The sequence below is a fragment of the Pollicipes pollicipes genome, unplaced genomic scaffold (genome assembly GCF_011947565.3).
Source record: "Pollicipes pollicipes isolate AB1234 unplaced genomic scaffold, Ppol_2.1 Scaffold_4740;HRSCAF=5597_pilon_pilon_pilon, whole genome shotgun sequence".
NCBI lineage: Eukaryota > Metazoa > Arthropoda > Thecostraca > Pollicipedomorpha > Pollicipedidae > Pollicipes > Pollicipes pollicipes.
The window spans coordinates 42,143,877-42,171,546 of NW_023596545.1; the positions used below are offsets into that span (position 1 = coordinate 42,143,877).

Here is a 27,670-nt window from a genome sequence, read left to right on the forward strand (position 1 = left end):
TCATGATTGTCTTAAACACAAACCACAGGCGTGTACTTTCTCCACACAAAATTGTCACCAAACAACGCTGACTGAAGCTGGGGCATTCCCCGACCAATCGACAGGGGGAGTGGTCAGTTTTACACCCTCATTTCTCGGATTTGGATAAAAATGGGTCACCGCGGCTGTTAGCGGTGCTGAAGACGCCTGTGGCAATTTGAGGTCTCCTAGTTGAGCGGAATCGGAGTTGCAGACTCCGGTGCTTTCGTGTTGTGTGGCTGAGGGGCTGCGTTCGGCTGCGATTTATCCACTACGATGAAAGAAAACCGTACAAAACTAAAAGTCAAAATGATGCGGAAACCTTCCAGACTACGTGTGTCTCGTAGTTGGAATCATTGCACAACAAATACTGACTGCAGCATTATTATGAACATTTGCAATGCATGCGGAACCGTTGTTCTCTGTGATCTTGAGCCTCTCCTCGTTGGCATGCAAAATAGCGTAGCTGAACATCACAATCTAAAAATAAAAAGGCAGTTATCGACTTGGAAAGGTTTGGGAGCAATGTCACAGCAGGGGACTACGCTTCATTCGCGCCATCGGCCGTCAGCTACCGGCACAGCATCTTCCATGCGTCTCTCCGCACTGGTGGCGGAAAATGAGCGCACTGTGAAAAAACAGTAAGTTTAACAACACGATAGCTCGCAGACACGTGGAAGTCAGCCCAGTGCGCCAGTGACTCAGTCTAACTCACCCTTAATTCATCAAATGTCTTTAAATCAAGCGACCGCTACTTTCCTCCCGACGTCGAGTCTAACACATGGACAATGACAATCCGAACACTGACTGTGATTATTCTGTGAGCCTTCAGTGCCCTTTAGACAGTCTTGATCGTAGCGAAGCTGATGCTAAGATAATCCTTTGCCCGAAGTACTTCACCTTCTAGGAAGGGGGAAAATACCGTCTGCACACTAGCCTTGCACTGCAAGAACTGGCATAACTTGTCAGCAAAGCAAATATGATCGGAATGGAGGCGCCACAGGCTGGTACTGGGCGCAACCCTTCTCAAGTTCATGTCCGTAAAGTTAGCGATTTATTCAGCGATTTATTCAGCGACTAGTCGCAATTTCTCTGAAAAAAGGTGTGAGGGTCAATTGACACATGAGAACACCAAAAATGACCCTTATTTTGGAACATCATGTGACCTTCAAGATCAAAAGCTGGGTCAAAGGACGGGGAACTCGATACCACCCAAAAATTACCTACCGATTTTCAACTCGCAAATGTCAAAATATTCCTCACAGACAGAACTAGCGTCCGTCAAAAAGTCCTGACCTCTCAATGTCACTCTTCAAGGTGAACCACAAGCTCAAAGGACGGAGAACCCGATATCACTCACAAATTGCCGGCTGATTTGAAAACTATCAGCATCAAGCTATTCACAAGCAGGCTGTTCACTGGCAATGGCGACCTAATCTGAATAAGTGAGCACAATAAAAGGCGGCATACTCCCTTTAAACCTCGCCGTGCGCTTGTTTTGTGCTTTCCAAATGGATCAGTTCAACGGGTTTGTTTGAGCGTTTCAACGTCGCGAGAAACTGTTAATACAACCACGCGCTCCACCTCCACAACAGACAATGGCCCAAGGCCCAATCACCTAGTCCTCGTCTAAGTCGCCCCACATGAAAAAAACCCACACCACCTTCACAGCACGCATTCACCTCCCCTCCCCGTGCTCCAATTACCCCGGCCCGATGGCACAAATAGGGGGAGCGGAAGGAGGGGGGGGGGGGGGGGGGGCAGCCTGCTGCCACGCCATGCGCCCAGCCTATATGCGCTACACACGGCTCGTTTATGCATGGACCATATATTTCCAAGTGGATTATCACCTTTTATACATGCCAGTTTTGGTGCATGAACCACGCTCCTTTGCATGCTGATGAGAAGAATGTCTATGAAGGATATCACACGGGATGAATGTGAAAAAATACTACAGGACATTGTTCTTAGTGCCTTGCAACAGTTCATCACGCCGTTATAATTGCTCGCCCAATGACGATTTTAAGAGCGGCATACAGATATCCAGACACACTTTCTGGCCACTTTAACATTACAGGTTTGTTAAAATATCCTTTAAGCAAGTGGAAAAAGCTGTCACCGAAGGTAACCTCGCAACCGCGCAACTCGAAACTGCCGAAGGTCATAACTCCGAAGAGGTGCAACTGAGATTTAAAATTGTCACCAGTGACTTCAGCGCTGATGAGAACCACTCTGACCCAGTTTTACCAGTTTTATTATAATCCAAGGGATGTGGTGTAAGGCAACTGTAGATTTGTCATGGCATGCCCCAGCTACATCCTCCACGTCTCTCTCTCGCCCGATCTGAGGCGGACATTACCTCAGACCGTTTCAAGCAATCCTCCAATTGAGATAATAAAAATGGGGCTTGCAACCTTGGTCCTAAGACATCTCATTAGTCGGAAAAGCAGGTTTTCCTACGAGCAATAAGGCATCACAGCCCACACACCCACACTAAATATATATATATATATATATATATATATATATATATATATATATAGCAACATCTCCACACTGCCGGAATCGGAATCATCAGATGACTACCGGAGGGAGATAAATTTTTGAGGAGCTTCCTCCCAGAAGGACCAGTGATCTTCGGTAAACCGCACCATGGTCGTGAAGCGCAAAACCTTGCCTCGTTTACAGCAGCATATATTTGGCGGCACCTATACACATTGTTTAAGGAAAAGCGAAGACACCCGACGGTCCGTACCCACTCGGCAAAGAAACTCTAAACCAGCTCCGTAGTCAGCCGGTTCGATATGCAATTCGTGCCAATCTAGTAGAGAAGTGGCCATACAAAAATATATGCAGCCACCAACTATACTTGGGAACGATTCATCATTGTGACCCACCAGTAAATGGCATAATAATTACTCTGAAAATTAGTTGCCGGCGCGCGACACGACGCAGGAGGGCACTGCAGGTGCGTTGAGCGCGTGCAGCTCGCGGGCGGCATCGGTGCTGAGCTGGCGCACGCGCTGAGTGTGTCCGGCCTGTCGGCGGCCGCGTGCAGTCCCGACGCCTCATGCCGCCAGGTACCGGTACAGCAGGGAGAACAGCAGCGCGGCCAGCACCGGCACCATCCAGCTCCAGCTGATGACACACACATACAGCCGCCGCTCAGTACCAGCTAGGGCCGCCGCTGGTCGACCCAGTCTGGACCGCTGGGCTGCGGACACTCGGGTTAATCCGCGCGGCTGGCTGGCACATAGCCCAGGCTGCCAGGCGGCCCGCCCCGAGTCTGGCCAAAGGGACGTGACCGGTGTGCTCTCCCCCCCCCCCCCCCCCGCCCCTCCCGCTCCCCCTCTGGCCGACCAGCGGCCGTCAACCCTCACCCCGGCCACATCGACGGCGGCAGCGGCGCAGCGGCTGACGCGCCGCGCCGAGGCGAGCCCTCTCACCGGCCAGAGGGCACAGTCCACACTCGCACTGCTCGACAGACGATAACCAGCTGATAACGTGCGGCGTGACGACCTGTTCACCGACTTCCACACACCCATACCTGTCACAGCTGATGCCTGCTCAGAATAAGGTTACGGATGAGCCACGCGCTCTAAAATGTTGTCCACTTTGTTCAGTTCAAAAAGCATGTTAATGGTCAGTCTCACCCCGACGAACTCGTCTCCTGGGGAGCCGCCCAAGTAAACTTCTTCTCCTTGGTGTGAAGTTTGTCCTCCTGCAAAACAGTAGTCACAGACGTGAGTGTTCACTTCCGATGCAGGAGGCTGATTAGAATACCTCGCACAACACACACCGAAACTTTCACACTGTTCTTCTTAACGATGAGGAACGTTCTGTTTGTGGTTTGTACAGGTGTCTTTGAGCCCAAACCACACGCACAAGCAGGCATCCAGGTGAACGCCACGCACTTACCACGATAGTGCTCGAATATGACAAGAACTAGTACCCCATGAACAATCTCATATTGGGTATTTGTCCGGCCATGGCATACAGACAGAAGTGCAGAAGGTTGCGGTTTCCGGCGTATAATGCTCAGACACCGTCGGACCACGCCTACAACTCCATCGTACTGTCGACTGAAGCTCTTGAGCATTTCGAACCAAACAGTGCGGTCATTTGTGTGCCCGAGCCCAGCAAGGTTGAACCGCAAGCAGCACCAAACCAGACGATCACAACTGTCGCGGGGCAGGCATCACAACACCGCTAGAGAAATCCTGCATGACGGAGAACTAGTCCCTTTACCACCGGCAGGGAGGAGGGGGCAGCAGCTAAACGGAAGCATCGGCGGCCCATCCGATCGCCTAACCACCACCCTCCGTGACCAGGCGAGCCTCAGGCAGGCTGATACGGCTGATCCGGCCGCCAGTGCCGCGTCTGCGCCCGCCTGCTGGGACGGGGGGGGGGGGGGGGGGCGTCCGACCCACCTCGGTCAGCTCGCCGATCTCGTATTTCCTCATCAGCTCGCGGGCGTCTGTTGAGTGGCCGACGTCCTCGAAGTTCTCGGTGGCCACCTTGCCGGCCATGTCCTTGAGCACTTCCTCACCGCCCGGGTGCTGCCGGGCCAGACACGCAGGGTCAGGACGAGCCAGGCACGCAGGGTCAGGACGAGCCAGGCACGCAGGGTCAGGACGAGCCAGGCACGCAGGGTCAGGACGAGCCAGGCACGCAGGGTCAGGACGAGCCAGGCACGCAGGGTCAGGACGAGCCAGGCACGCAGGGTCAGGACGAGCCAGGCACGCAGGGTCAGGACGAGCCAGGCACGCAGGGTCAGGACGAGCCAGACACGCAGGGTCAGCTCAGGTGCTGCCGAGCCAGACTCGCAGGGTCAGCTCAGGAGCTGCCGGGCCAGACTCGCAGGGTCAGCCCAGGAGTTGGCGAGCCAGACACGCAGGGTCAGGACGAGCCAGGCACGCAGGGTCAGCTCAGGTGCTGCTGAGCCAAACACGCAGGGTCAGGACGAGCCAGGCACGCAGGGTCAGCTCAGGTGCTGCCGAGCCAGACACGCAGGGTCAGCTCAGGTGCTGCTGAGCCAAACACGCAGGGTCAGCTCAGGAGCTGCCGAGCCAGACACGCAGGGTCAGGACGAGCCAGGCACGCAGGGTCAGCTCAGGAGCTGCCGAGCCAGACTCGCAGGGTCAGGACGAGCCAGGCACGCAGGGTCAGCTCAGGTGCTGCTGAGCCAAACACGCAGGGTCAGCTCAGGAGCTGCCGAGCCAGACTCGCAGGGTCAGGACGAGCCAGGCACGCAGGGTCAGCTCAGGTGCTGCTGAGCCAAACACGCAGCGTCAGCTCAGGAGCTGCCGAGCCAGACTCGCAGGGTCAGGACGAGCCAGGCACGCAGGGTCAGCTCAGGGGCTGCCGAGCCAGACTCGCAGGGTCAGGACGAGTCAGGCACGCAGGGTCAGCTCAGGTGCTGCTGAGCCAAACACGCAGGGTCAGCTCAGGAGCTGCTGAGCCAAACACGCAGGGTCAGCTCAGGAGTTGGCGAGCCAGACACGCAGGGTCAGCTCAGGTGCTGCCGAGCCAGACACGCAAGGTCAGCTCAGGTCCCGTGAGGATTCGCTCGGGGGCCTGTTGTTAAGCTGGCCCCCGAGCATTCCGAAGCTGTTCGCTCCGGGCGAAGCCAACTTCGGAATGCTGCCAGGTCCAGCACTAAGCCGGGTTCTACCCCGGCATCACGTCATACCGTGTCGAGTTTTCTTGAGACCAGGCTACCATCGAATTATGCCGAGACCAGGTAAGCCTCTGTCCGCGTTTGCTTGGCACATGGCTTTTGGTCACTACAGCGATGCTGCTGAGCTCGGCACATAATGTCAGGCCAAAGCCCTGCTCGCGTCTACCCGGGAACAGGTCAGCGACTGAGTGAAAAGCCGTGTTCCCACAAAACGCATTTAAGCATTTTCGCCGTTTACGGCGATGTAGACGTCGAATGAGGGCGGTGAACACCACGACAGACAGATCCATGAACTAGCTTTCAGCTAGGACTTCGATTTTCGGGATTGTTTTTTATCGTATCGTATCTGCTTGCCAAACTACCCACCAGCCTGATCTATCCACCTATTCACAGTTCTGCCCAACCACCCCTGCATCTATCCACCCACACGCAGGTATGCCGTCGGTACGGTTATCCCAACACCCGTTGGTCCGCCCATCCCTGGCATGGGCGAGGCAGCTTGGCCGGCGCAGCGAGTTTAGCGGGTCCGGCTGTCTGCTCGGCGCCGCTCATCACCACTTGAGCAAACACGCTGCGTCACGGTGACGGCCGCGCGCCGCCCGGCAGTGCGGCGCGTCTCCCCAAGGTCGCGCCGCCTCCGCCGGGTGCGGCGGGGCTGACCCCGCAGCCAGCGGGCCGGCGGTCCCTCCACTGCAGCGGCGGCAGCTGTCGGCGGCTGGTCGGCTCTCTCAGCCACAGCCTGGTGTCCAATCAGAAACGCTGCAGCACACACGCAGCGGACCTGGACAGTGAATGCTATCGGAAAACGTAAACTTACGCAGGTTGTGGCAGTAGATGGTAGCAAAGTTCCCCGATGAAAATGGAACATGCGGAGGCGTCAACCACCACATAACGTAAAAATCATCGAAGCTTAAAATGTTCAGCTGAAAGGCGTTTGGGTCAGCTATACAGAACAACGAAAATGATTGATTAGCAGCATTGTGAAGCGAAACTAGCAAATGTTGACACGTCAACAACATTCCATGCCTGCGATTATTCGAGTTCGATTTTTTTGATGGGATCATTCCACGACAGATCGCCTGGCGTCTAGCACTATCAGCCCTCAGATTTAGGTGAAACACGTTTTTGGGATCATCCTGCATCTGTGTACAGCGTTAATATGTTAATGCGCGATGGTGAAAATATGCATACGCAGCAGCCCCTGCGGTTCCCAGTTTGATGAAAATACAGCTGACCAAGCAATAGCCATCCAGCACTTTTGACAGGGCAGAGTACATGACCACAATTAGTGGCCAACTTGCCTGTATTTGGTTCCACAGTCTGCAAAGATGCAATCGCGCCACCAATGTCAGCCGACGGACTTCCATTTATTTTCACACGGCCCAGGCACACAGGCTGGCCGATTACGTGTCATACCCCGCACGTTTGCCGTCCGTTTCGGCATGCTGATTCAGGTGGTGATCTCGACGCGGAATTGGTGTCGGAAGTGCAATTTTGGTTGTCTAATTTATTTTGTCGATCCCCTCCTATTTCTATCTCAGCCAGGACCATATGAACAAAAGGAGTTTGTGGTCACCGGTGTTCGTGGCTGCTGAGGGCTTATTTGGTTGAAAACGAACTTCCATGAGTGCGACGGGTAAGGAAGGACTTGCCGACAAGCGCGATGTGAGGCAAACAACCAATGATTTCAGTGCATCTGTCGTTAATGTGGTGAAGGAGCAATTTTTCATGGCTGCGGACCTTTTATACAATAGCCCTGGAGGAAATATTATGTTGCAAGTACCAAAAGCGGACGTTTGCGTCATATATGCAAGACTACATGCATCCAGAAGAATGGAATGGCCAAATTCACAGAACCACATTTTCTATGATCCATTCTGCAAAGTGTGGCAGGTGTTTGTAAGATCTCATTGTCGCAGGGCCGCATCAAACAAATGAAATTCGGACAGCTTTCTGGACCGGTTAATGTACCTCGTTCCATTCATTTGCGACAACTTAAAGGAACGCCAGGGGCGGGGCTTCATACTGTTGGGTCACCTCAGCCCGCCCAACTCTACGGCAAAAAAAAAGGGAACAGGTTTAGCCGCTTTCTCTGTTTAGCCCTGTTAACTACTTTGAAAAATGTGCTTGAAAATGTGCTTGAAAAAAATGATCCCATCAAAAAAAAGGGAACAGGTTTAGCCGCTTTCTCTGTTTAGCCCTGTTAACTACTTTGAAAAATGTGCCCCTGAGTGGCACCTTGCCGAAAATTGAAAATCAAGGCTGACAGGGACTTCGGACAAGATTCTGTTCTGTGCTGCCTACCCTGGCATCGACCCAGACTAGAGCCTGGTTCTTGCTGGATTTCAGCTTAGTTCTGAGCTATATCTTGGTTCTCGCTGGATTTCAACATGTCCTAGGCTGGATCGTGGTTCTTACTGGATCTCCTGACGTGTTAGGCTGGATCTGAGCTCTTGCTGGATCTTCCGACATAATTTCAGGCCGGATTTTAGTTCTTGCTGGCTCTCTTAGTTTAGTATCTGAGCGAATATTGGTTTTTGCTGGACATTTCAGCTTACTGGCAGGCTGGATCCTGGCCCTTGCTGAATCCTAAACCAAATATGAGGCTGGATCCCGGTCTGTGCCGGCTCCTCTCGGCCAAATATCAGACTGGTTCCTACGATATTCCTGTTTTCAGAACCAGGAACCGGTTCCCAGGAGCAAATCTTGGGACCCAGGCACATATCTGCCCCGGACTCGCGAGGTAGCCAGACCAATTGGAACCAAGGGGCATCCTGTTCGCTTCTATTCACCCCCATTCAGCCTAGTATTCATGTCGGCCCTTTGTCCTCGGGGTCGTGTTCCAATTTGACCTCTATCCCAGTCGACTTTTATCGTCTTGGACTACTTCCGATTCGACTTTTATCCTTTTCAACTTGTCCTTCGACCCTCGTCCCTGCCGACTGTTGTACAATTCGACCACTTGCGTTCGACTTTGCTCGTCTGACCAATCTGATCGTTCGTCTGTACGTCCTAGGCGTCGGACGGGACACGGGCTCGGTGCTCCACACAAGGGGCGCTGAAACCCCCATGGCTGGCACATGGCGCTTGCCGCGGATAAATTCGTCGCAACGATGCAATACGAAGCGAAAATGAGAAAAGGAGGATGGGTGCTACTTCTATCCAGAGTAATGATTTCTGCCAATATTTAATACTTATTGAGAACAAGACGCTGCATTAGAGACCCACGAGACACGGTGCAAAACTGGCCGTTCCTCTTGCTTGAGCTGTGCGAAAATAAATCAGGACCTAGCAGCTGACTCTAATGGCGGATTCCGTCTGATCATACCAGATCAGAACGGCAGTCATTCGTTGCCGCATTGGCACTGGGCCAATGTGTGTCTACTATCAATGGGCCAGCTGGGCAACTGACAATAGGCCACTCAGTCATCACAACTGTCGGATTTATTGTTTTAGAAGTTGCAAGTGTTTGCACCCTCGCTTCTCCGCGATAAGTTAGGTACGTGTAATTTTCAATTATCCATGCTCTGAAGGTTGATTCACGGCTCTGGCTGCCCTGGTTCCCAGATATGGCACAATGCATGAAAAACTGTCGGAAATGGCCAGAGCCATTGCGCTGGCTCGTGCGCGCGCGACACACAGCACGCGCAACATGCCAATTTATACCACGTGATTGTCTGTTCGATTCCCTATCAATGCCTGGCACTCCCGAGTGTGTCCGTGCCGTAAGTACCGATACATAGCACAAAATTGGCAAATCTTTGAAAAATAATAAATTATAACTTTTCGGGGCGTGTTGGTGACACACAAACCGTGCTTACGCACACATGAAAACGCACGACCGGCCGTTTAATTCCTTATCGAGGTATGCCGAGTGCGTAAACGTAGCATACAACGTAAAAAAACTCGGGAAATCGGCAATGTGCATCTTTACAGCTAGTGTGCGCGTGCCATGCGACACGTGCGACATCAAATGTTGCACCACATGATTACTTGTAAGATTGCCTATCGAAGTATGCCGCTCTCGAGTCGTCCCGTGCCATGGGTGCAGCGATACCGCAAAACGTGTAAATCCGTTGGAAATAGCAAATTCCATTTTACCTCACACGTGCGCCGTGATAGGTGGCACGTGTCACCAAATATCTTCACCAGACTAAAACATTTGGCAACCGGTTCAATCCTTTATCAAAACACGTCGCTGCCGAGTCGCTCCAAGCCTCCAGTGCCGAGATGGCATCGTGACTCGTGATCTTGTTGTTCGCTCCTCGTGCTTTGCAAATTTCAAAAATGAAAAGTTGAGAATCATCTAAGTCATTACGTGCATTTGCGAGGAGCGTTATGCACATAGATGAGGGAGAATAATTTCCTACTAATAGTCATTCTGATATATTCGTGTAGTCGAAACATCAAATCTACAACTCCATTATCTTGTTTATTCTATAACGATCAGTCCACTCACACTGTCTCCCTTGTATGTTGAGAACTAACCATTATTCAGTCCGGTGAACTTTGGTTACTGTAAGGGGGACTTTATTCTTTACTGGTTTACATGTCACAGAGAACAAACGTATAAACAAAATATAACGGCGTTCATCTAGAAAGGGAAAAACGGCCGACGGATCTACTTTTGAGATGGTGCAGAAACATGGGCGACGGTTTTGTGGTTCCTAGGACATGAAGGACATCGTGCACGTTAGCGTCCAGTACTGACCTCATCCAGGAACCCGGTAACATTGTATACTCGGTCGTGGATGACGATCCAGACGTCCCTTTTCTGCTCGCCAACGTGCTGCTCCACTTCCTTCAGCGAGAACACCTTTTTGGAGCTCATGGCAGCTGCTGCGCAGTCTGGCGGAGACGCTGGGTCACGCGTCGGCCACACAGTCACACCCACACGCGTCCGCCAGCCCGCGCCGGCGGAGCAGCAGCGATGGCCGACCGTCCACCAATCGTTGTCAAGGCGACAACGCAGCTCGTGACTCGCAGCGGCGCCGGTAATCAGTGGCGGCGGCGCGCCGGCGACCTCGAGGCCGGCGACTGCCGCTGTCACTGACGCCACCCGCGCCACCGACACTGCCCTGCATAAGACTGTCACCGCCCTCCACCAGGCTGACACTGCCCTCCAAAAGACTGTCACTGCCCTCCACAAGGCTGATACTAGCCTCCACAAGGCTGAGAACGCCCTCCACAAGGCTGACAATGCCCTCCACAAGGCTGCCACTGCCCTCCACAAGGCTGACACTACCCTCCACAAGGTTGACACCACCTCCCCCCCCACAAGGTTGACACTACCCTCCACAATGCTGATACTGGCCTCCAAAAAGCTGATATTGTCCTCCACACATATGGACTGTTGTCCACCCAGTCGACACTGCTCTCCAACACGGAGATGCTTCGCATGATCACTTGACACTCCAGTCCACCCTGTCACTACTAAGGATTGTCCGGGAGCATGTGTCCTCAAGTCATTTCTTAAGGACTTACCACATATACCCCGGTCGATGAAATGGAGCATACCTAATAGCTCACATAGACTACACAACATAACAACAATGCGACATACTATTGGGGAATGCGTTGTGAAAATCGACACGGCAATCAGCCACTCATCGCAAAAGCGCAAGGCGCGTACCTGAGAGGCTTATTTGCATGCTTGAGGGAGAGTTTTTGTGCGGCGATATTTCGGAAAATCTCATACTTTGAGTTTAAGATGCCATCGAAGGATTTAAATGGGATAAAGCGCAAGCAATAGTGCGTCCCTCCGTGGAGAATATGGGCATGAGAAATAGCGAGGAAATGACAGCACAAAGTTTATTCTGTGTATCAAGCGACTATACACGGCATCGGACTGAGGCGGGATTCCTATTCCAGAAGAGGGCAAATTGCTGGGATAGTGAAACAGCTTACTCCGAAATATCGATCACCATATCGATGGATCGGCTACCTAATGTTAACTGAATATCTTTCGGAACGTGTGCGTTCGCCAAAGTCAATTTCAGATGGACTGAGCCTTACATTTCTCCGCAAAATGCCACGGAAAAGCCCGAGGTGAAGGAGGGGGAAACGTAAAGGCATCTACCGCGCGACCCAGTCTCCAAACACCGATGGCTAGTCAAATCATCAGCCCAAGGAACATGCCCGACTTCTGTATCCCGGCGAGACCCCACCGGCAGCTTCAGGAATATAGTAAAGCATTGACCACCGTTCAAACCCCTCCCCCCCCCCCCCCGCCCAAACGCCCCAACTGGACAGAACCAGGATTTAAGTCACTTCATCATGGGTCTAGAATTTGTGCAGTCTCTTGCCTGTGTGCAAGCCACGCCAAAACCTGGCCTGCCCGGTAGCGAGGAGAGGAATTGCCATTGTGTTTGCCGATCTTTAATTTTTCGGTTGCCGGAAGGGGCAGCAGAATTATTGCCTGTCGTTATTCGTCTACGGCCATCGCTGAGTTCATTTCGGTGGACCTAGTTTTTTTTACGTGCTCTGGATTTACGATAGTCCCCTAAAACCCAACAATATGCAGTAATGCTACACATTTTCCATGTCAGCATTCTTACTGAATTTACCTTAAACTTGACCTAAACATTGCACTTGTTTCCGGTATTACAGCACTACGTTTCTTTCCTACAGTCGCAACGACCGTCGGCACGAGAACAACCGTGCGTAAATCTATAGGTAGGTAATATATAGGTAACTAAATAGGTTGATGTTCACGTTGTTTTGTCAAAATAGAGTGCTGTAAGGTTTCGTAGCACATATTGACCTTTTGACACATCAGTGTGTTACGGACGTAAGAGAGCACACACGTTGGAAAAAAACAAGCCAAATGAAGTGTATTACTTTCATAGTAGTGAGCAGGGAGCCAAACGAGATTTTTCCGCAGGCCGTTACTCCAAATATACGCTTTGAGCTGTTCAGAGGTATTCCGAGAAAACTGGTATTGCTGATGAAATCGTACGCGTCTGATGTAATAATGAGCGAAAAGCACAAAACGGGTAAGATGCCTTTGCCTAAGATCCCTTTATAGGGAATGCTCCGCGTGCGAAGATATTGAAGCAAGCACGAGCCATGATAAAATAAACTCACCTATAGCTGTTGTGTCAACTTAAACTTTTGTACTTTTACGGGGCGTGTCCCACATTTATATGGGGTTTTGAACTGAAATAGCCATCTTGGAGATCTTTCGGTGCTGTTTGCAATCCTGCCCTTCGTAAGACCCAGCCTTCTAGTTTCTAAGCTAAACGCCCGCGAAAGTGGGGAAAGGTATATCGGGGAGAGCATTTCAGTCACCTTGGCATTTATGGCGTCACAACCGCGTCATTCAGATCCTGACATTCCACAGGCCGCGCGGCGATCAAGGCAAAAAAAGTATTTAAAAAACGTCGAGGCATTCATATCTGGTGTTTGCGATCGCCTCTCCCGTGAACAACAGCCGTTACAGCCGTGAATTGGCTCTCAATCAATGCTGTGCAGGGTACGATGACGTAATCAAACCATGATGCATTGAAGAACATATTCACTATACAGAGGACTGTATGACACTTAAAAGTATGCCATTAGTTGTGAGTGAGCTTGTGCGATAACATCTAAAGCCCGCTTCAATATCTTTAAATGTGAGACATTCCCTTTAGCTGTACTTTTGTGTAGTTTGGTGTACTTTTAAAGTGGAAAAGACTCTATAAGTGCCAACTTTGCTCCTCCTCAATACGCCACAATTTGATTGCATCGTGAGACGTTTGTACGTCGTTGAGGCGCTGCCAAACTAGCGCTGCGAAATTATCACCCGCAGCTTTTCAAATTAGGCTCGCCCGGGGGTGAGAGCGAAGAATGAAAGTGTTGGCTGGGCTAAATTTGGTGATGTCCTCGTGTCTTGGCCCTTTATCGTGGTGTTATTGTACAGTTATCCGTGAGTTTTAACACGCGTCCAGATGGCCGGTTGAATGACCTTCGCTCGGGTGGGGTGGGGGTCAATTTGACCTCCCTCTGAGATGCTAGGTACTATGAGAGCTCCCAGAACCCAGATACCTCTTTAAGCAAACGGTTTCAAGCTCATTTAAAGCCAGTGAACTTGTTTGATCTTTCAAAGGTTATGGTGACCAAAATCATAAAGACTGCTCTGAGTTTTTCATTTGAATAAGCGACAAAGATCACGCTAGGCAGTATGCTCCTAAAAACAAAATGCTGATTTGGATCGTTCCAGGTCAGTGACCTATTGTGACCTTTAAGAAGCCCATGGAAAATATATAGCGTGGTTCCCGTGATCAGTAAATCCGAAATGAGAACCAAAAACTACCTACACAGCAGGCCCTAAAGTAATAAAGCAGGTTGATTTTGAACTTGGTCTGGCCTTCATACCTGACCCTAGGTCAATGTAATGTGTTCATTCAATTGTTGAGTTATCTAGGAAAATATTTCACAGATGCATAACTTCTTCGAACGCTTTGCTGTTGCATCAAATTAAACGCTTCCCTATAAATCAACTTCCCTCAACCCATGGCCTGACTGCGACCTGCCGTAGGTCAGCGACTGTAAAAGGCACATCTTAATTCTTGATATCAAGTGATCCGTTATTTAATTGTCTAGAGCTACGCACAATTTGGCGCCACTACGCCGCGTCGTTCGGCAACCATTCCGGAAAACCTTTGGGGGTCAGATTGAACCCATGCAAACATGTGTTAAATGTTACTTGCTTCGACATGCTCGGTTAGGGGGTCATTCATCAGTTATTCGATTACAAGTCCATTCAGTAACGACTAGCAAGTGAAGAAGCCATGCCAAACTTATTTTATTGTGTAGCAGGAAATGTGCTCGATGGCTGAGGCTTGTACAGCTTCCTCAACATTGTTTGAGGGTCATTTTAAGTCCACGATGTTTGGAAGTTGCGCTCAAGGACGCAAAATCTGAACGACTCGAAGATATCATTCTTCCTGGCCTTGAACGCTGTCTGATCTGCGACGTCGTAGGATTCGAATGACGTTGCTATAGCGTCAAGTATGCCTAAATGACCTTGGAGTAGTCTAAGTGAAATAGTCTGCACATCCCCGCGGGCGTATACCGTAGGAACTAGGTTTTAGGACTTTAAAAAGACATGGCTGTTAACTGCACCGAATGATTTTCAAAAACGCTGTTAACGCTGAAAACCCCCTGCACGTGTGCAACACTCCCTTTAAATTTTGGGCCTGTGATAAATATTTCCCCGGATGCCATTGTTTAAAAATTCCCCTTCCCAAAGATGAAAAAGACAAACTATTATAACTCCAGAATGGTAGCTCTAATGACTAATTTTCTCAGCATCGTGTTGAGAGACAGAGTCGCGCAGAGAAAGGCCCTGCACACACAATTTTGTATAAACCCAACAGGGTGACGTGAAAATGACTCGGCAAGTTCACATACCCAGCAACATACTTGCAATTTTTCATGTCAATTCTTAAATAACCCAGAATCACAGTCCCCATGTTTGCATGGAATCCATGGGCATGAACACCATCCTTTGGGAATGACACCTAACTTTGCTGCCTTCTGTGTGCTCTATCTATGGACACCAGACAAGGATACAGTGGGTAACAGAGCCATGACCAGGACTTCATGTCTAAGGAAACATGTCTATGAGAACAAATTCAGCTTGTCTGAAACAGAATGTTACACATTTTTGGACAGTGAAGGAAGCATAAGATATGATGAAATCACCTCCCTTACTTTACACCTGTTGGTATAATTTTGGGCAGAAAACAATGCTTTGGACACCATCTTTTCTATGTGAAGTAAACACGCTCCTCAATAAATCATATTGTTTAATTGTGTCATTACGCCTTGCAAGAGCCAAGTGACGGTTCATGCACCTGGAAATCATGCTCATGAACATCCCATGTGAATGACTTGACAATTATATATTTCTTGGCCTCCATCACCACATTGCTAATGGAATGCCAGGTTTGTATGGTGTTATGTTGGGGCCATGGATACCTAAATGATCTTGGACTAGTCTGTACAAAATTGTCTGTACATCTCTGCAGGTGTGTAGCTAAAAAACTAAGGGGGTTTAGGGTTTTGAAAGGGCATGGCCGTGAAATGCAACCAAATCATATTCAACATGGCTATCTCAGCCCAAAATCTCATAAAAATGTGACAATCCCTTTAAAATCCCACCTACCCAACAAACCTAAAAATGAGCCTGGTGTACATGGTAGTGCTGGCCAGCATGCTCAGTAATTATCTCCCCCACACACTCTCCCTAGCCTGAGGGAAATAATCTAATAATTTAAGCACCTTTCTTGAAAAACAGACTCTTCATCCAGCCATCACAATGTTGTTGATATAGCCACATCAGGACCTAGGTATCCCAATTTGTTTGCAGTTTGATAAATGTGTAGCAAGGTGCATTGACCATACTATGTTGTAACTCTTTTGCTCAGGTTCTTATTTCACCACTGCTATTCTATGAAGCTTGGTAATGTGAGTAGTGTGTGATTGTTCCCAGCTGAACTATCCCAATCCAGAATTACAGCCCCAGGTATGTAACAATAAGACCTGGGCATACTGTGACAACTTTTTCTGATTCAGAAATATACATTCCTGACATTGGAATAACCATTCCAAACATGGATACACTCTTCCCAAAAACTGATACCAAAAATGCTATCTGCAGCTTTGACACCATTCACACATCAGCTATGATATCTGTGGGAATTCATTTTCTACATTATTACTACATCTGTGGCATCCACAACCACAAACTTTGCACCAAATATATTAGAATTTTGATCATAGTATCTAAATCAAGGTGTAGTTTTGGAATTGAAACTCAGGTTCCATGCATAACTTGATACCTAACAAAAACTTTGCCAGGCCGGGTACCTTTCAGAGACCTGTGCGGTCTGATAGCCCACTTCATAAATAGATGGCAGAAACAAAACTGGTGTGGATTTGTCCAAACTGGTGAACATAGAGATAAGGTCACACAACTACTGGAGGCCAGGACACCCAAACAAAAAGTCACAGACATAGGCATCGCGTTGCACGCGTTCCCCCTCACCACTAAGAAGAGTCTTTAGTAGAACATAGAGAGATGGAATGGAGTGGATTGGAGCACACAGCACCTTGCACAGCACTCACCCCCCACCGCGACCACGGTCGTCCAAGTTATGCAATGCGATATCAAGGTGATATGTATCGGGGGTACCCAGGGTAATGAATGCTATCTGCACACATTTCATCGAGGATTCCTATTTGACGTCACCAGAGGTAAACCTTTAGCGGGGGACGGCCCTTCATGCCTGACATGAGAGATCACATGCATAACAAGACATTTGGTGGGCGGGAACAGTGAATGTACCAAATTTGCAGTTTTGTCGAATCTTAAAGGTTATTCAAGAATCCAGGCGTCAATGTGAGTGTGGGAACAATTCGCCCCGGAGGCTGCGGAGCGGTCCGAGCGGAGGGGACCCAGCGGAGCTGGCCTTAAGCGCGTCACAGTGTTTGGTTACACCAAAATCAAGGGGACGGCTCAGGCATTCAGCGGAACTGTAAGTGGCACTGGGAAAAATGCTGTCATAGGCAGGGGCGGATCTAGAGGGGGGGGAGGCACGGGCCATGCCTCCCCTCCTTGGGCCCCGAAGGGACCCATTGGCTTCGAGAGGGCCCCATGACATCGGCCGAACAGGTGCAGCTTTTTTAAACACAAAACGCAACAAAACTGGGTATCTGGACTTCCAGGCGACCAAAAACAGTTGTAAGCAAAAGTGAAGGGCTTATGAGAAGTCACAAAAAATCATTCGATGATTGGAAAAGTTGTGAGCTGGAGATTTTAAGCCTCATTACACTGTCTATGGACCCAATGCTGTTTCCGGGGGACTTATGCGCTCACTTGCAGGATTAATTTGATATTAAGGAGCATTCCACGCCGCCCTTTATTTCTTTGCATTTGCTCCGAGGGCCTTGCGCTGTTGTTGGGGCCCGTCCTGTTAGCGTGCCGGGGCACTCTTGTCAATCACGGGCCCTTCCACAGATTCTTACCATTCACCAGAAAGGCTCTGTGAGCTGTAGCTGGAGTGCCATATCTTAACCTACTGGAATATTCTTTGTTGCTCAAGGGGGCTCTACGTAGGTCTCGGTTTACCTACCGACACACTTGCAATATGCTCACGAGCCCTCCACATTGGTAGGGGGTTTCCAATTCTCTGGCACTTGCTTGCTTAGGGCCCTACACTCTCGTCGGGGGTCCATCTGATGGCCTGCTTGGGCACACTCAGTCGTTCGGGGACCTCCACACTGGGTCTTGGGTACTTTTTTCTGAATAGGGGGCCCTACGCTGTTGTATGGGCCTATCTCATAACCTGCTCGGACACATTTGATTGTTCGGGGGTCCTCTACATCTGGCATTGGGCACTTGCTATTTGAATGGGGCCCTGCGCTCTTGTCGGGGGCCCCCTTCTGTTCGCCTCATCGGTGACACTGGATTACTCGGGGTGGGGGGTGGGGGGGGGGGCTGCACATTGGTTATTGGTGTTTGAATTTAGGGCCCTTTGTTTCTGTCGGGGTCATCTGATAGCCCGTTCGGGTACACTCCATCTTTCGGGGGCTCTCCGCACCGTGTTTTGGGTGCCTCTTGTTTGAATGGAGGGCCTTACGTTCCTGTCCAGGCCCCTTCTTATAAGATCCTCGGGCTCATTCGATTTCGAGGGACCTCTACATCTGGTTTTGGGTACGTCCTTTTTGGATGGATGGCCCTTCGCTCTTTTCGGGGCCCTATCTGTCAACCTGCTCTGGGGCACTTGATTATTTGGGGCCCTCCACATCGTGTCGTGAGTATTTCATATTTGAACGGAAGGCCCCACGCTCTTGCCGGGGCCCCAACAGTCAACCTGCTCGGACCCACTCGAATATCCCGGGGCCCTCCACATTGTGTCTTGGTTACTTCCCATCTCAATGGAGGGCCTTACGCACTTGTCGGGAACCTATCTGTTCACCGCTTCGGCCACACTGGATTGTTCGGGGGCCCTATATTTTGGGTTTTGGCATTTGAATTTAGGGCCCTACACTCCTGTTTGGGCCACCTGATAATCTGCTCGGGTATAAACCATTTTTCGGGGGCCCTCTGCACCGGGTTTTGGGTACTTCTTATTTCAATGGAGAGCCCTGCGCTCTTGCCAGGCCATTTCCGAAAACCTGCTCGGGGACATTCCATCATTCTGGGGCCATCTGCATAGGGTCTTCGGTGCTTCCCATTCGAATGGAGAGCTCTACACTCTTGTTGGTAGCCCTATTTCTCAGCCTGCTCGGGCACACTCGATCACTGGGTCTCGGGTACTTCCTCACACTGGGTCTCGGGTACTTCCTATCTGAATGGAGGGCACTGCGCTCTTGACGGGGACGCTATATGTTAACCTGCTCTGACGCACTGAATCATTCGGTTGTCTTTTGCATTAGACACGGAATACTTCCTATTTTAATGGAGGGCCCCACGCTCTTTGGGAACCTTATCTGTTAACCTGTTCGGGCGCGCTCGATCATTCGGGGGCCCTCTACATTCGGTCTTGGGTACTTTCTATTTGAATGGAGGCCCTACGTTTTTGACGGGGGCCCTATATGTCAACCTGCTCGGACGCACTCGACCGTTCGGAGCCCTACACATTGCGTCGTGAGTATTTCTTATTTGAATGGATGGCCCTATGTTTTTGGCGAGGAGCCCCATCTATTCAGTTGCTCGGGCCGCCGGCGGATGCATAGGGTCGGGGGAGGGGGGGGGGGGGGGGGGGGGGGGGGGGGGGGGGGAGGCACGGGACCATGCCCCATGGACCATGCCGAGATGGCCCAAAGGCTCCGAAGAGGCCCATAACCGGACGGACGGACGCAGTTTTCTTACAACAAAAACAACAAAATTGGATGCCTTTGAGCCTACAGACGACCAAGAATTATTGTTAGCAAAACTAAAGAGTTCACAAGCAAAGAAAGTGTATTCTTCGCTGATTGAAAAGTGCTGTGTGGGGGGGGGGGATTTTGGGGCTCATTACGCTGCCTAGAGACATTACGCTTTTGGTTGCCTGGCCCCATATGTCCACTTGCCGGGTCAATCTGATCGCTGAGGAGCTTTCCACGTTGCCCTTGATCTCTTTGCATTTTCTTGTAGAGCCCCATGGGCTGTTGGGGCACTATTCGCCTCCATGTCTGAGCACCGCTCACTGATCAGGTTTTCCTTCGCGAATTCTTCCCATTCGCCCGAAAGGCTCCATACAATTTTTCCGAGGGCCCCATATGCCAGGGCACACTCAGTTGCTCAGGGGCCCTTCATAAAAGTCCCGGATTCTTTCTACTTACTTGGAGGGCCTTGTGCTGTGGCTAGGGCTCTTATAAGTTAAAGTACGGAGACACTGGATGCTCAGGGGCCCGCTACTTTGATGGAGGTCTCTCTCCCTTTGGTCTCATTTGCGGAGGACTCTTCACTCCTATCGTGGCTAATGTTGTTAACCAGCCCGTGCATTCTTGGTCGCACGGGGGTATTAATTCATGGTCTGGGATATTCCCATTTGCTCAGAGGATCCTGTGTTATGGCCGGGACCCTATATGTCAGCCTGCCGAGGCACTACCGGTCGTTTAGGGGCCTACCATGTTGGTCTTGGGTTCTTTTTGCTTGCCCTAAGGACCCAATACTTGTTGACGAGAGCCATTTGTTGGCCTCCTGTGGCACCCATAATTGCTCATGTTCCATCCCTTCTCGCCTTGGTGCTTTCGCCTTAGAGCAGCAGTCGAATATGCGCTGATAAATTTTACGCGCATTTGCCGAACGTAACTTTGCGTGTCTCCGGCGTCATGTGTGTCATTTCCATTGGTTATTGGGTATGTTACACTTACTATACTAGTGCATCATGTTCTCGTGCATCATGTTCTTAACATATTTTGAATGTTAGCATATGTTGAACTCTTTTATAGCAAAGGAAAAATTCTGCATTAGTCATCAGCCATCAGCTGATTACATCGCACAGCCGGCTGGCCGTAAATACATAAACTAGGAATGCCCATGTTTGGTTTTGATGGTTGTTAGCAGCCAACTCAAGTTTATTTTGCCTGTTGTTCCGAAACACTCAGCCTCAAAATCACAGCATTTAAAATGACCTGTAGAAAATGAGTGAGCTTTATGTGTATGTATGCGTAGCACGCCTAGCTTTATAAGACTGTGCGCAGTAGGATGGGTTTCCGTATTTATTAGACAAATGAATAAGTAAATGCATATACATATACCAATATAGATGTACCCATATATACATGTGTGCATTTATCTGTATATATATATATATATATATATATATATATATATATATATATATATCATACGACTTCCTTAAAACGTAATGACCGAAAGGCAAGGATGTTTTTTTCGGGCGGGGGGGGGGGGGCGCCAAACTCTAGGAGGCCCCACAATGTTGCGTGCCCCCTTGACAAAATCCTGGATCCGCCCCTGTCCATAGGACTCAGGAAGCAAGACATACAAGGACGATCCGTCGCATCATGACTTCGGAAGTACCAGATGTACTCAGAACTGCATCCCGAGTTACCAGTTGTTTTTTAGCGGCACAACTGCCGCCCTCCGGGAAACGTACCCCGTGTAAATCCATGGAAATTCTGGGCCCCAGTTGGCATTTAGATGGGAGCTCAGTCTGGCAGATAACCCGACAGGGCAAAATGGTCCTATCGATGTGACTTAGGACGGCGTAGCGAAGCAAGTGCGGGCGTATCTCCACCCTCCTGAATGGAACAGCGTCCGAGGCCACGCGACCGCTCGCGCAGGAGCCAGGCGTCCCCGTGATACCGGCAGCCCGGCATGGCAACCGCGTTGTGGCATGCCTGGCGAAAGATCATCGGCTCCACGTCGACTTCGGAGGAAATGCAGGGACCTAGCGATTTGTCAGCATCGGGCCGGCTTGCCTTACCCACTTCCGACCACTTTTCCGGTGGTGTAAAAGGCCTAGTTTTTAGGAATTATCTCGTACTCTCTCGCCGGGACTGAAGACGCGACTTGCTGCCCGTGCTGCTGAAGTGACAACCGCGTGTTTCAAACATGTAAGGACTTACGCATTTCATCGCGGACTAGCCGGGATGCAATGTAGCTCCCGAGGGACAGTGTTAGGTAGTGACTGCTCGCTCTCCCTGTACGAACGCCACTGTTCAGGTGTTGGTTTTATAGCATGAGCGTTTGTGAATGTCACGTTTTGCCCCTTTTGTGGATGCGCTACCAATCCTTTTCAACAGTCCTTGCTGCTATAAAAATACATAGGTCGTGTACTAACGCTTTTACCAGAAACCCGCTGCGCGTCAAACCACCCACAGCTTAAGGGTAAGGAAAAGGCTTTGCGGACAGGGGAACGGTACTGGAAACAATTCCAACACATTAACGGAAACGGCCCAGTCAATGCTCACCGAAGCCTAGACATCCACCTGAGCTGGGCGCTGACGACTGCTAGTATCATGATGTAAAGGGCACCGCTGGTGTGTTCCACCTTCGCCCAACACATATCGGAAAAGACATGTGTTAGGTAGATTTTCACTTGAGATTGTTCATGATTTCTGTAAGAGAACGTAGCGTGTTTTCGCCAGGACTGGTCCGACAACCAACTGGCACCTGTGAGCGTCGGGTCCCTGCCGCCGCCTCAGCGGCCGACCCTTGACACCCGGCGAATCGGGAGACCCACGGTCACGTGACGCCCCCCCCCCCCCTCCCCGGCACCCAGTCAGATGTAGAGCTCGGAAGACAGCGAGGGCGAGGGTGCACACTCCGCATAATCACGCCACACCTCTACCTGGCTGTAAGCAATCATGCCACTCTACCAATCTACAAACACTCATAATCGTCAATGGGATCGGTGGGGACAATGAATCCGTACAACTCGACTGGTTGCCGGCGAGCGCGACCGCTCGTCCGCGGTTCCCGCGACTCTGTCTCTCTCCCTGTGGAGGATCCGGCCAAGGCGGTGGTAGCGCGGCACCGTTGCTGGACACGAACGAGTCATCTTTACGCACACCGCACTCGTCCACTGCATGCTCACCAAAGCACAATGACTGAGAATTCGTACTGGTGCTCGACACTTCATCGCGATCGTTCCGTTACAGCGATGGGCTCTCAGCAGGGTCCGCGACCAACGGGCTTGATGGCACGGCAGGCGGATCTGAACCGCCCCTCGTGGACTCATAATTCGACACAATGTTCGTCATCGACAGCGTGCCTGTGTCGTCCCCAAACTCCTCACTCGCGCTGGGCATTCGGCTCCCGTCTGAGCCTTTCCACAGGTTCCGGCGCCACAGGCACCGCACGTGCCAGGGCGCGCCGCCGACCTCAACCACCTAGTCCGACACGACCCGCGTAACTACGCCCTGGCGCGACACATCGGTACACCGCGTGGCGGGCCCCTGGCGCCGCATCCACACCGCATCGCTGACGCAAAACGAAGATGAAACTGGTTCTTGCATCAGCGGCGATGCGGGCTCGGCTGCGCGCTGGCCGGTCGACAGGTCGGCACCGGCGGCGCGGAATACTTGCGCCATCGGCGCGCTGAGCGAGTCCGCGGAGTCGCACTGTACCGATGCACCGCTTCACTGACGGAGCACCGTTGGCGGGCCACCATCACCTTTATAGTTCGGTGGTGGCGCTCCACGATTCCGTTACCGCCGGCCTCGTGCGTCGCGTAAAACCTCAGCCGAACCCGCCACTTCGCGGCGAATGCAGTCATTCGCCGGCTCCTGAATTCAGTGGCATTGTTCAGCAGAAGCTCAGCCGGCGCGCCGCGTTCTAGGAACACTCGATGTAGATGATCCGTCACTTCTGCCGCGTCAGACCGTCGCAGTACGCTCCATATGCTGTACTGGGACGGACCGAAGTCTACGATCGTGAGGTAGAGGCGGCCTTGGCAATGGGTCACGTTGATCGCGAGTCGGGGCCATGGTGTCAGGACGCCGAGTGAGCCGGACCGCCAGCGACTCGGCACCGGGTCAGTCGAACGGCACACATCGCACTGGCTGACGACGGCTCGCACGTCGGCCCGCGCGACGTGTCCGTCGAGGTCCCGTCTGGCGTACCACAGGAACCGGCGGATCCCCTGGTGCCCCGTCCGTCCGTGTATGCTTTTAATCCGGGCACGAACGCCGCTTGCCGGGGGCTCGTGAGCGGCTTCTTGGTCCGCCGGGGGCGCCGCGACTTCTTCCGGCCCGACTGTCGCGGAGACCGAAGTCTCATGTCGCGGGGGTGCCGTGAAACATTTTGGCGCGGCGGCTGCTGCGGCTGAAGTCGCATCTCGAGGCTCTACTCGCAGCCAGGTCTAGGGAACTCGGGTGAGCGCGTCGGCAGGATTGTCTTGTGACCGCACCAGCTGGACGGTCACCAAGAGCTGGAGCTCGTCGACCAACTGCCACATGAAGCCAATCCTGCGTCGGATCAGCATGTCCCCCTGCGCCTTTGTTCTAAGACAAGAGCGTCCGCTCAAGGTGCTACTCAACACTTGAACACTGGTGGCCGAGTCCGTGCGTAAGCTGAAGCGCTTAACGCCCCATTCCAGGGCCATGTTCACGCCATCCATCGCCGCGTCCAACTCGGCCATGTTGATGTGGTCCGCCGCCTTGGACTCTGACCGGAGCCACGCGGCACCCTCGAGAACGCAGCCCTCCGTATCCTCCAGGACTACCACGTTCGCGATGGCGCTCGCGTCAGCCCACACTACGAGCTCCCTTGAGCTCCCTTGAGCTCCCATTTTCACTTGAGATTGTTCATGATTTCTGTAAGAGAACGTAGCGTGTTTTCGCCAGGACTAGTCCGACAACCAACTGGCACCTGTGAGCGTCGGGTCCCTGGCGCCGCCTCAGCGGCCGACCCTTGACTCCCGGCGAATCGGGAGACCCGCGGTCACGTGACGCCCCCCGGCACCCAGTCAGATGTAGAACTCGGAAGACAGCGAAGGCGAGGGTGCACACCCCGCACAATCATACCACAATCTCTTTTGCTGAACTTTTAGGCGGCCTATTCCATACTAGCCACCACCATGCTACTCAAATTTTTCGAGAGTGTATTAGGTTCAGATTCTTGATGATCTCCATTGCTTAAGTATTGGGCGGTATCGCCCATGCGTAACTACTAGTCGGTGCTCCTCATTTTTAAGCAATATTGTCGCGATGACCCGACGGATTTCTCACCGACACAAAACCGCAATCACGATACTCCCAAACCCCAGCTTGCATAAAAGCAACAAGCGCCGTGGCTGAATCAATAATTTAGATGGAGTTCCTGAATGGTTTTTGAAGTTACGCACTCGCACGTGGCGTTGCGTAGTGCATCATGTTTTTAATACATTTACAAATACCAGTCAGCAAGGTACTAGGACCGCTTCATCGGAAGAACCACGTTTAGCAAATGTGTTAATTTAGCTGTTTTAGCTAGCCGCGTGTGTGAAGATTATCGGTGGCACTTCACCCCCGGCTATGTATCGAAATGATCCTGTCATTGGGGATTCGCGACACGATCAGCTGCTCAGACTATATGGGATCGCCTGCCTATCATCCTAGCACCAATGGCGGCCACTGCAGGCCCACAACAGTCAAAAGATAGTTACTTTGCTCACTAATAGTCAACCACACGAAAGAAAAAGCTCTTTGGGAAATCGAAATTTGTCCCCCGTCCCCACCTGGTCTAAGGTTCACCGCAACATTAACCCGCAGCTTCCAACCTCTGTCGCTGGTGAGCTATGCCGATATCACCTGTCGGCCCGCTGAAATTTCTCATGAGCTCACGACACTCCATCGCTACTTGCGGGGAGCCCTCCGTCGTTACCCGCGATGAGTCAATGAGGCAAGCTTCTGTGACCCATTTAACCCGCATGTCAAAAGAACTTTCGATTGAAGTCGTGAAAAATTGACGGCCACCCCCGAGCTTTACGAAATACATGAACTGGGCAGGGAAGAGGCACTGGCGTCGAACACGGGCCTAGCTACTGCGCGTCTTGCCTCAGGTAACAACATTCAGGCTGCACAGTGTCCCTCGGTCGGTTATTTCCCTGCAGACTGTTAATTGAAATGCGTAGAGCAACACAGGGCAGGGGTCAGCATGGGATTTAACACCACGGGCTAGTGACATATTGATATGTTAGATATGCTATTTACCATGATACCATACAAACACGAAAGGAGTGCACGACACATAAAGAATCATAAGTAATGTGCGAGTACGTATCCTCGGCATTCCTACAGAGTGTATATATAGCGTAGCTATATATACGCTCTGTAGGAATATATGTATATATATATATATAATATATATAATATATATGTATATATATATATAATATATATAATATATATGTATATATATATATATATATATATATATATATATATGCATTAATATCACACAAGGTTATAAAACGCAAAGGGGCCGGGGATCTCTGGGAGCCGCCAAAGGGTGAGCGATTACCCCGCCGGGCTTACATTTGGTAGAGGCATCGGTGCCGTGCGCCCAGCCGTCGACGCGCCAGAACGATACGACCCCCATCTCTGTTGTCTGTCTCACTGTCCCTCCGACAGTCGACTGTCTCCATGATTGTGACTCCCCCACCATTGCTTCTGTGACTGTTTTTCTACTGTTTTTGCCTCTGACGAGTTTGATGTTTTAGCGGGCCGCTCTTTATTGATCGTCCCGGCGCACTAGGCCGGACCGAGCGCCCGAGCCAAACGTGCGAAACAAAAAGCGTACTCGCACAGCATGTGGCCCGCGGCGGATGGATACGCTGCGCGCGACACTTCCTCGAGCCTTGAATCAAATGGGGTCTAAAAGTGCAATACAATCCACGTCCATGGGCTTTCGGTTGTTCATATGAAATGCAGCGGATCAATTAACAGCGGTATTCCTTGTTTGACAAGGGCTTTAGTTATACGACTGTAGGTCATGCAATGTCATCTCGTTAAAGCAGAAGCAGGATCAGATGCGCTCAGCAGGTCCAAGGCCTCCACCGCCAGCCTCAACATCCGGAGTGCCGCGTGGATTATACCAGCATCCAGCTGGAACTTGGAATCCACGCATCCACCTTGCCAGCATGCGACTTGGAGGCGGGGGACGTCCATGACATACTGGACGAATACACACTGATGGAGTGGCTGTACATATGAATGCATGACAAATATAATAAAAAATGCATATGAATACATACTAGCCTTCCGGCTGACGAGACTTAGTGCGACAGTGTTGGCGACATCTCATCCCTCCATCGACCTTTGGCCAGTCGATGCTAGCTTAGTTGCTCAGTTGAGTGACTGAGTTGCTGCTGGCTGAAAATGCCCTCAGTCTGCACGTACTGCAGGTTCCGAGCATTCCACAAGAGCTGGCACAGCTGGCTCAGCGAGCGACGATCGGCGATCCTCGACGCCAGTTTAGACGCTTAATTCGGTGCTGGGTATGCGACTTCATTCGCCGAAAGTCGGACGGGCTTGCTCGCATGCCGGTGATAAATTCAGGCCTGAGGATGACGAAGGCCTCAGCGGTGAAAAACGCACAGCACGTGATGCCTGGCTGTTAGTGACCCGAACCGTGTGTACCTGTTTCCACCAACATATTTTTTTAATACCCAGCACTTACGCCAGAGGGGTAGTCAAGCCCTTTCCCTTCCAATGTGGACTTCTCCGGCCACACTGTTTACTTGAGAACTGAACACAGATTGGGGCCAAGTTCAAAAGCTAGTATGTGTAATTTTTTATTCAGCTTAAAAAGCTAAAGCTATCATAAAAGGTTGAAACTATTATGTACATCCATTCATGGGGTGTTAAATGAAGCTTGCCAGGGTATGACAGATGACTCTGAGTGAAAATTATAAAAAAGCATCTGGGGCTACTGAGGTGACCCAAAATAAGACTAAGTGGAAGCCGAAGAAATATTATGTTATTGCCTCAACCAACGCAAAGGCCCTCCGGCATTCGGGGTCCCGTCTCTCTCCCTGCTCAGGAAATGCT

The 27,670-nt window shown here is 51.1% G+C and overlaps 1 protein-coding gene across 4 annotated transcripts; it reads right to left on the reverse strand.

The window, feature by feature from the left end:
* Nucleotides 1-2,695: 2,695 nt before the first annotated feature.
* On the reverse strand, nucleotides 2,696-22,932 carry LOC119098769 (cytochrome b5). 4 transcript variants are annotated; one of them, XM_037221798.1, is made up of 5 exons: nucleotides 22,912-22,932; nucleotides 10,410-10,546; nucleotides 4,449-4,577; nucleotides 3,672-3,739; nucleotides 2,696-3,156 (listed from the first exon to the last, which is right to left on the reverse strand). In XM_037221798.1, exons 2-5 carry the CDS (start codon nucleotides 10,527-10,529, stop codon nucleotides 3,087-3,089), a joined length of 387 nt encoding a protein of 128 aa, XP_037077693.1. In that variant the 5' UTR covers nucleotides 10,530-10,546; nucleotides 22,912-22,932; the 3' UTR covers nucleotides 2,696-3,086. The 4 variants fall into 4 exon arrangements, with proteins under 4 accessions (XP_037077693.1, XP_037077694.1, XP_037077691.1 ...); XM_037221799.1 differs by lacking the exon at nucleotides 22,912-22,932 and adding an exon at nucleotides 22,735-22,752; XM_037221796.1 differs by lacking the exon at nucleotides 22,912-22,932 and adding an exon at nucleotides 16,811-16,877.
* Nucleotides 22,933-27,670: the final 4,738 nt, after the last annotated feature.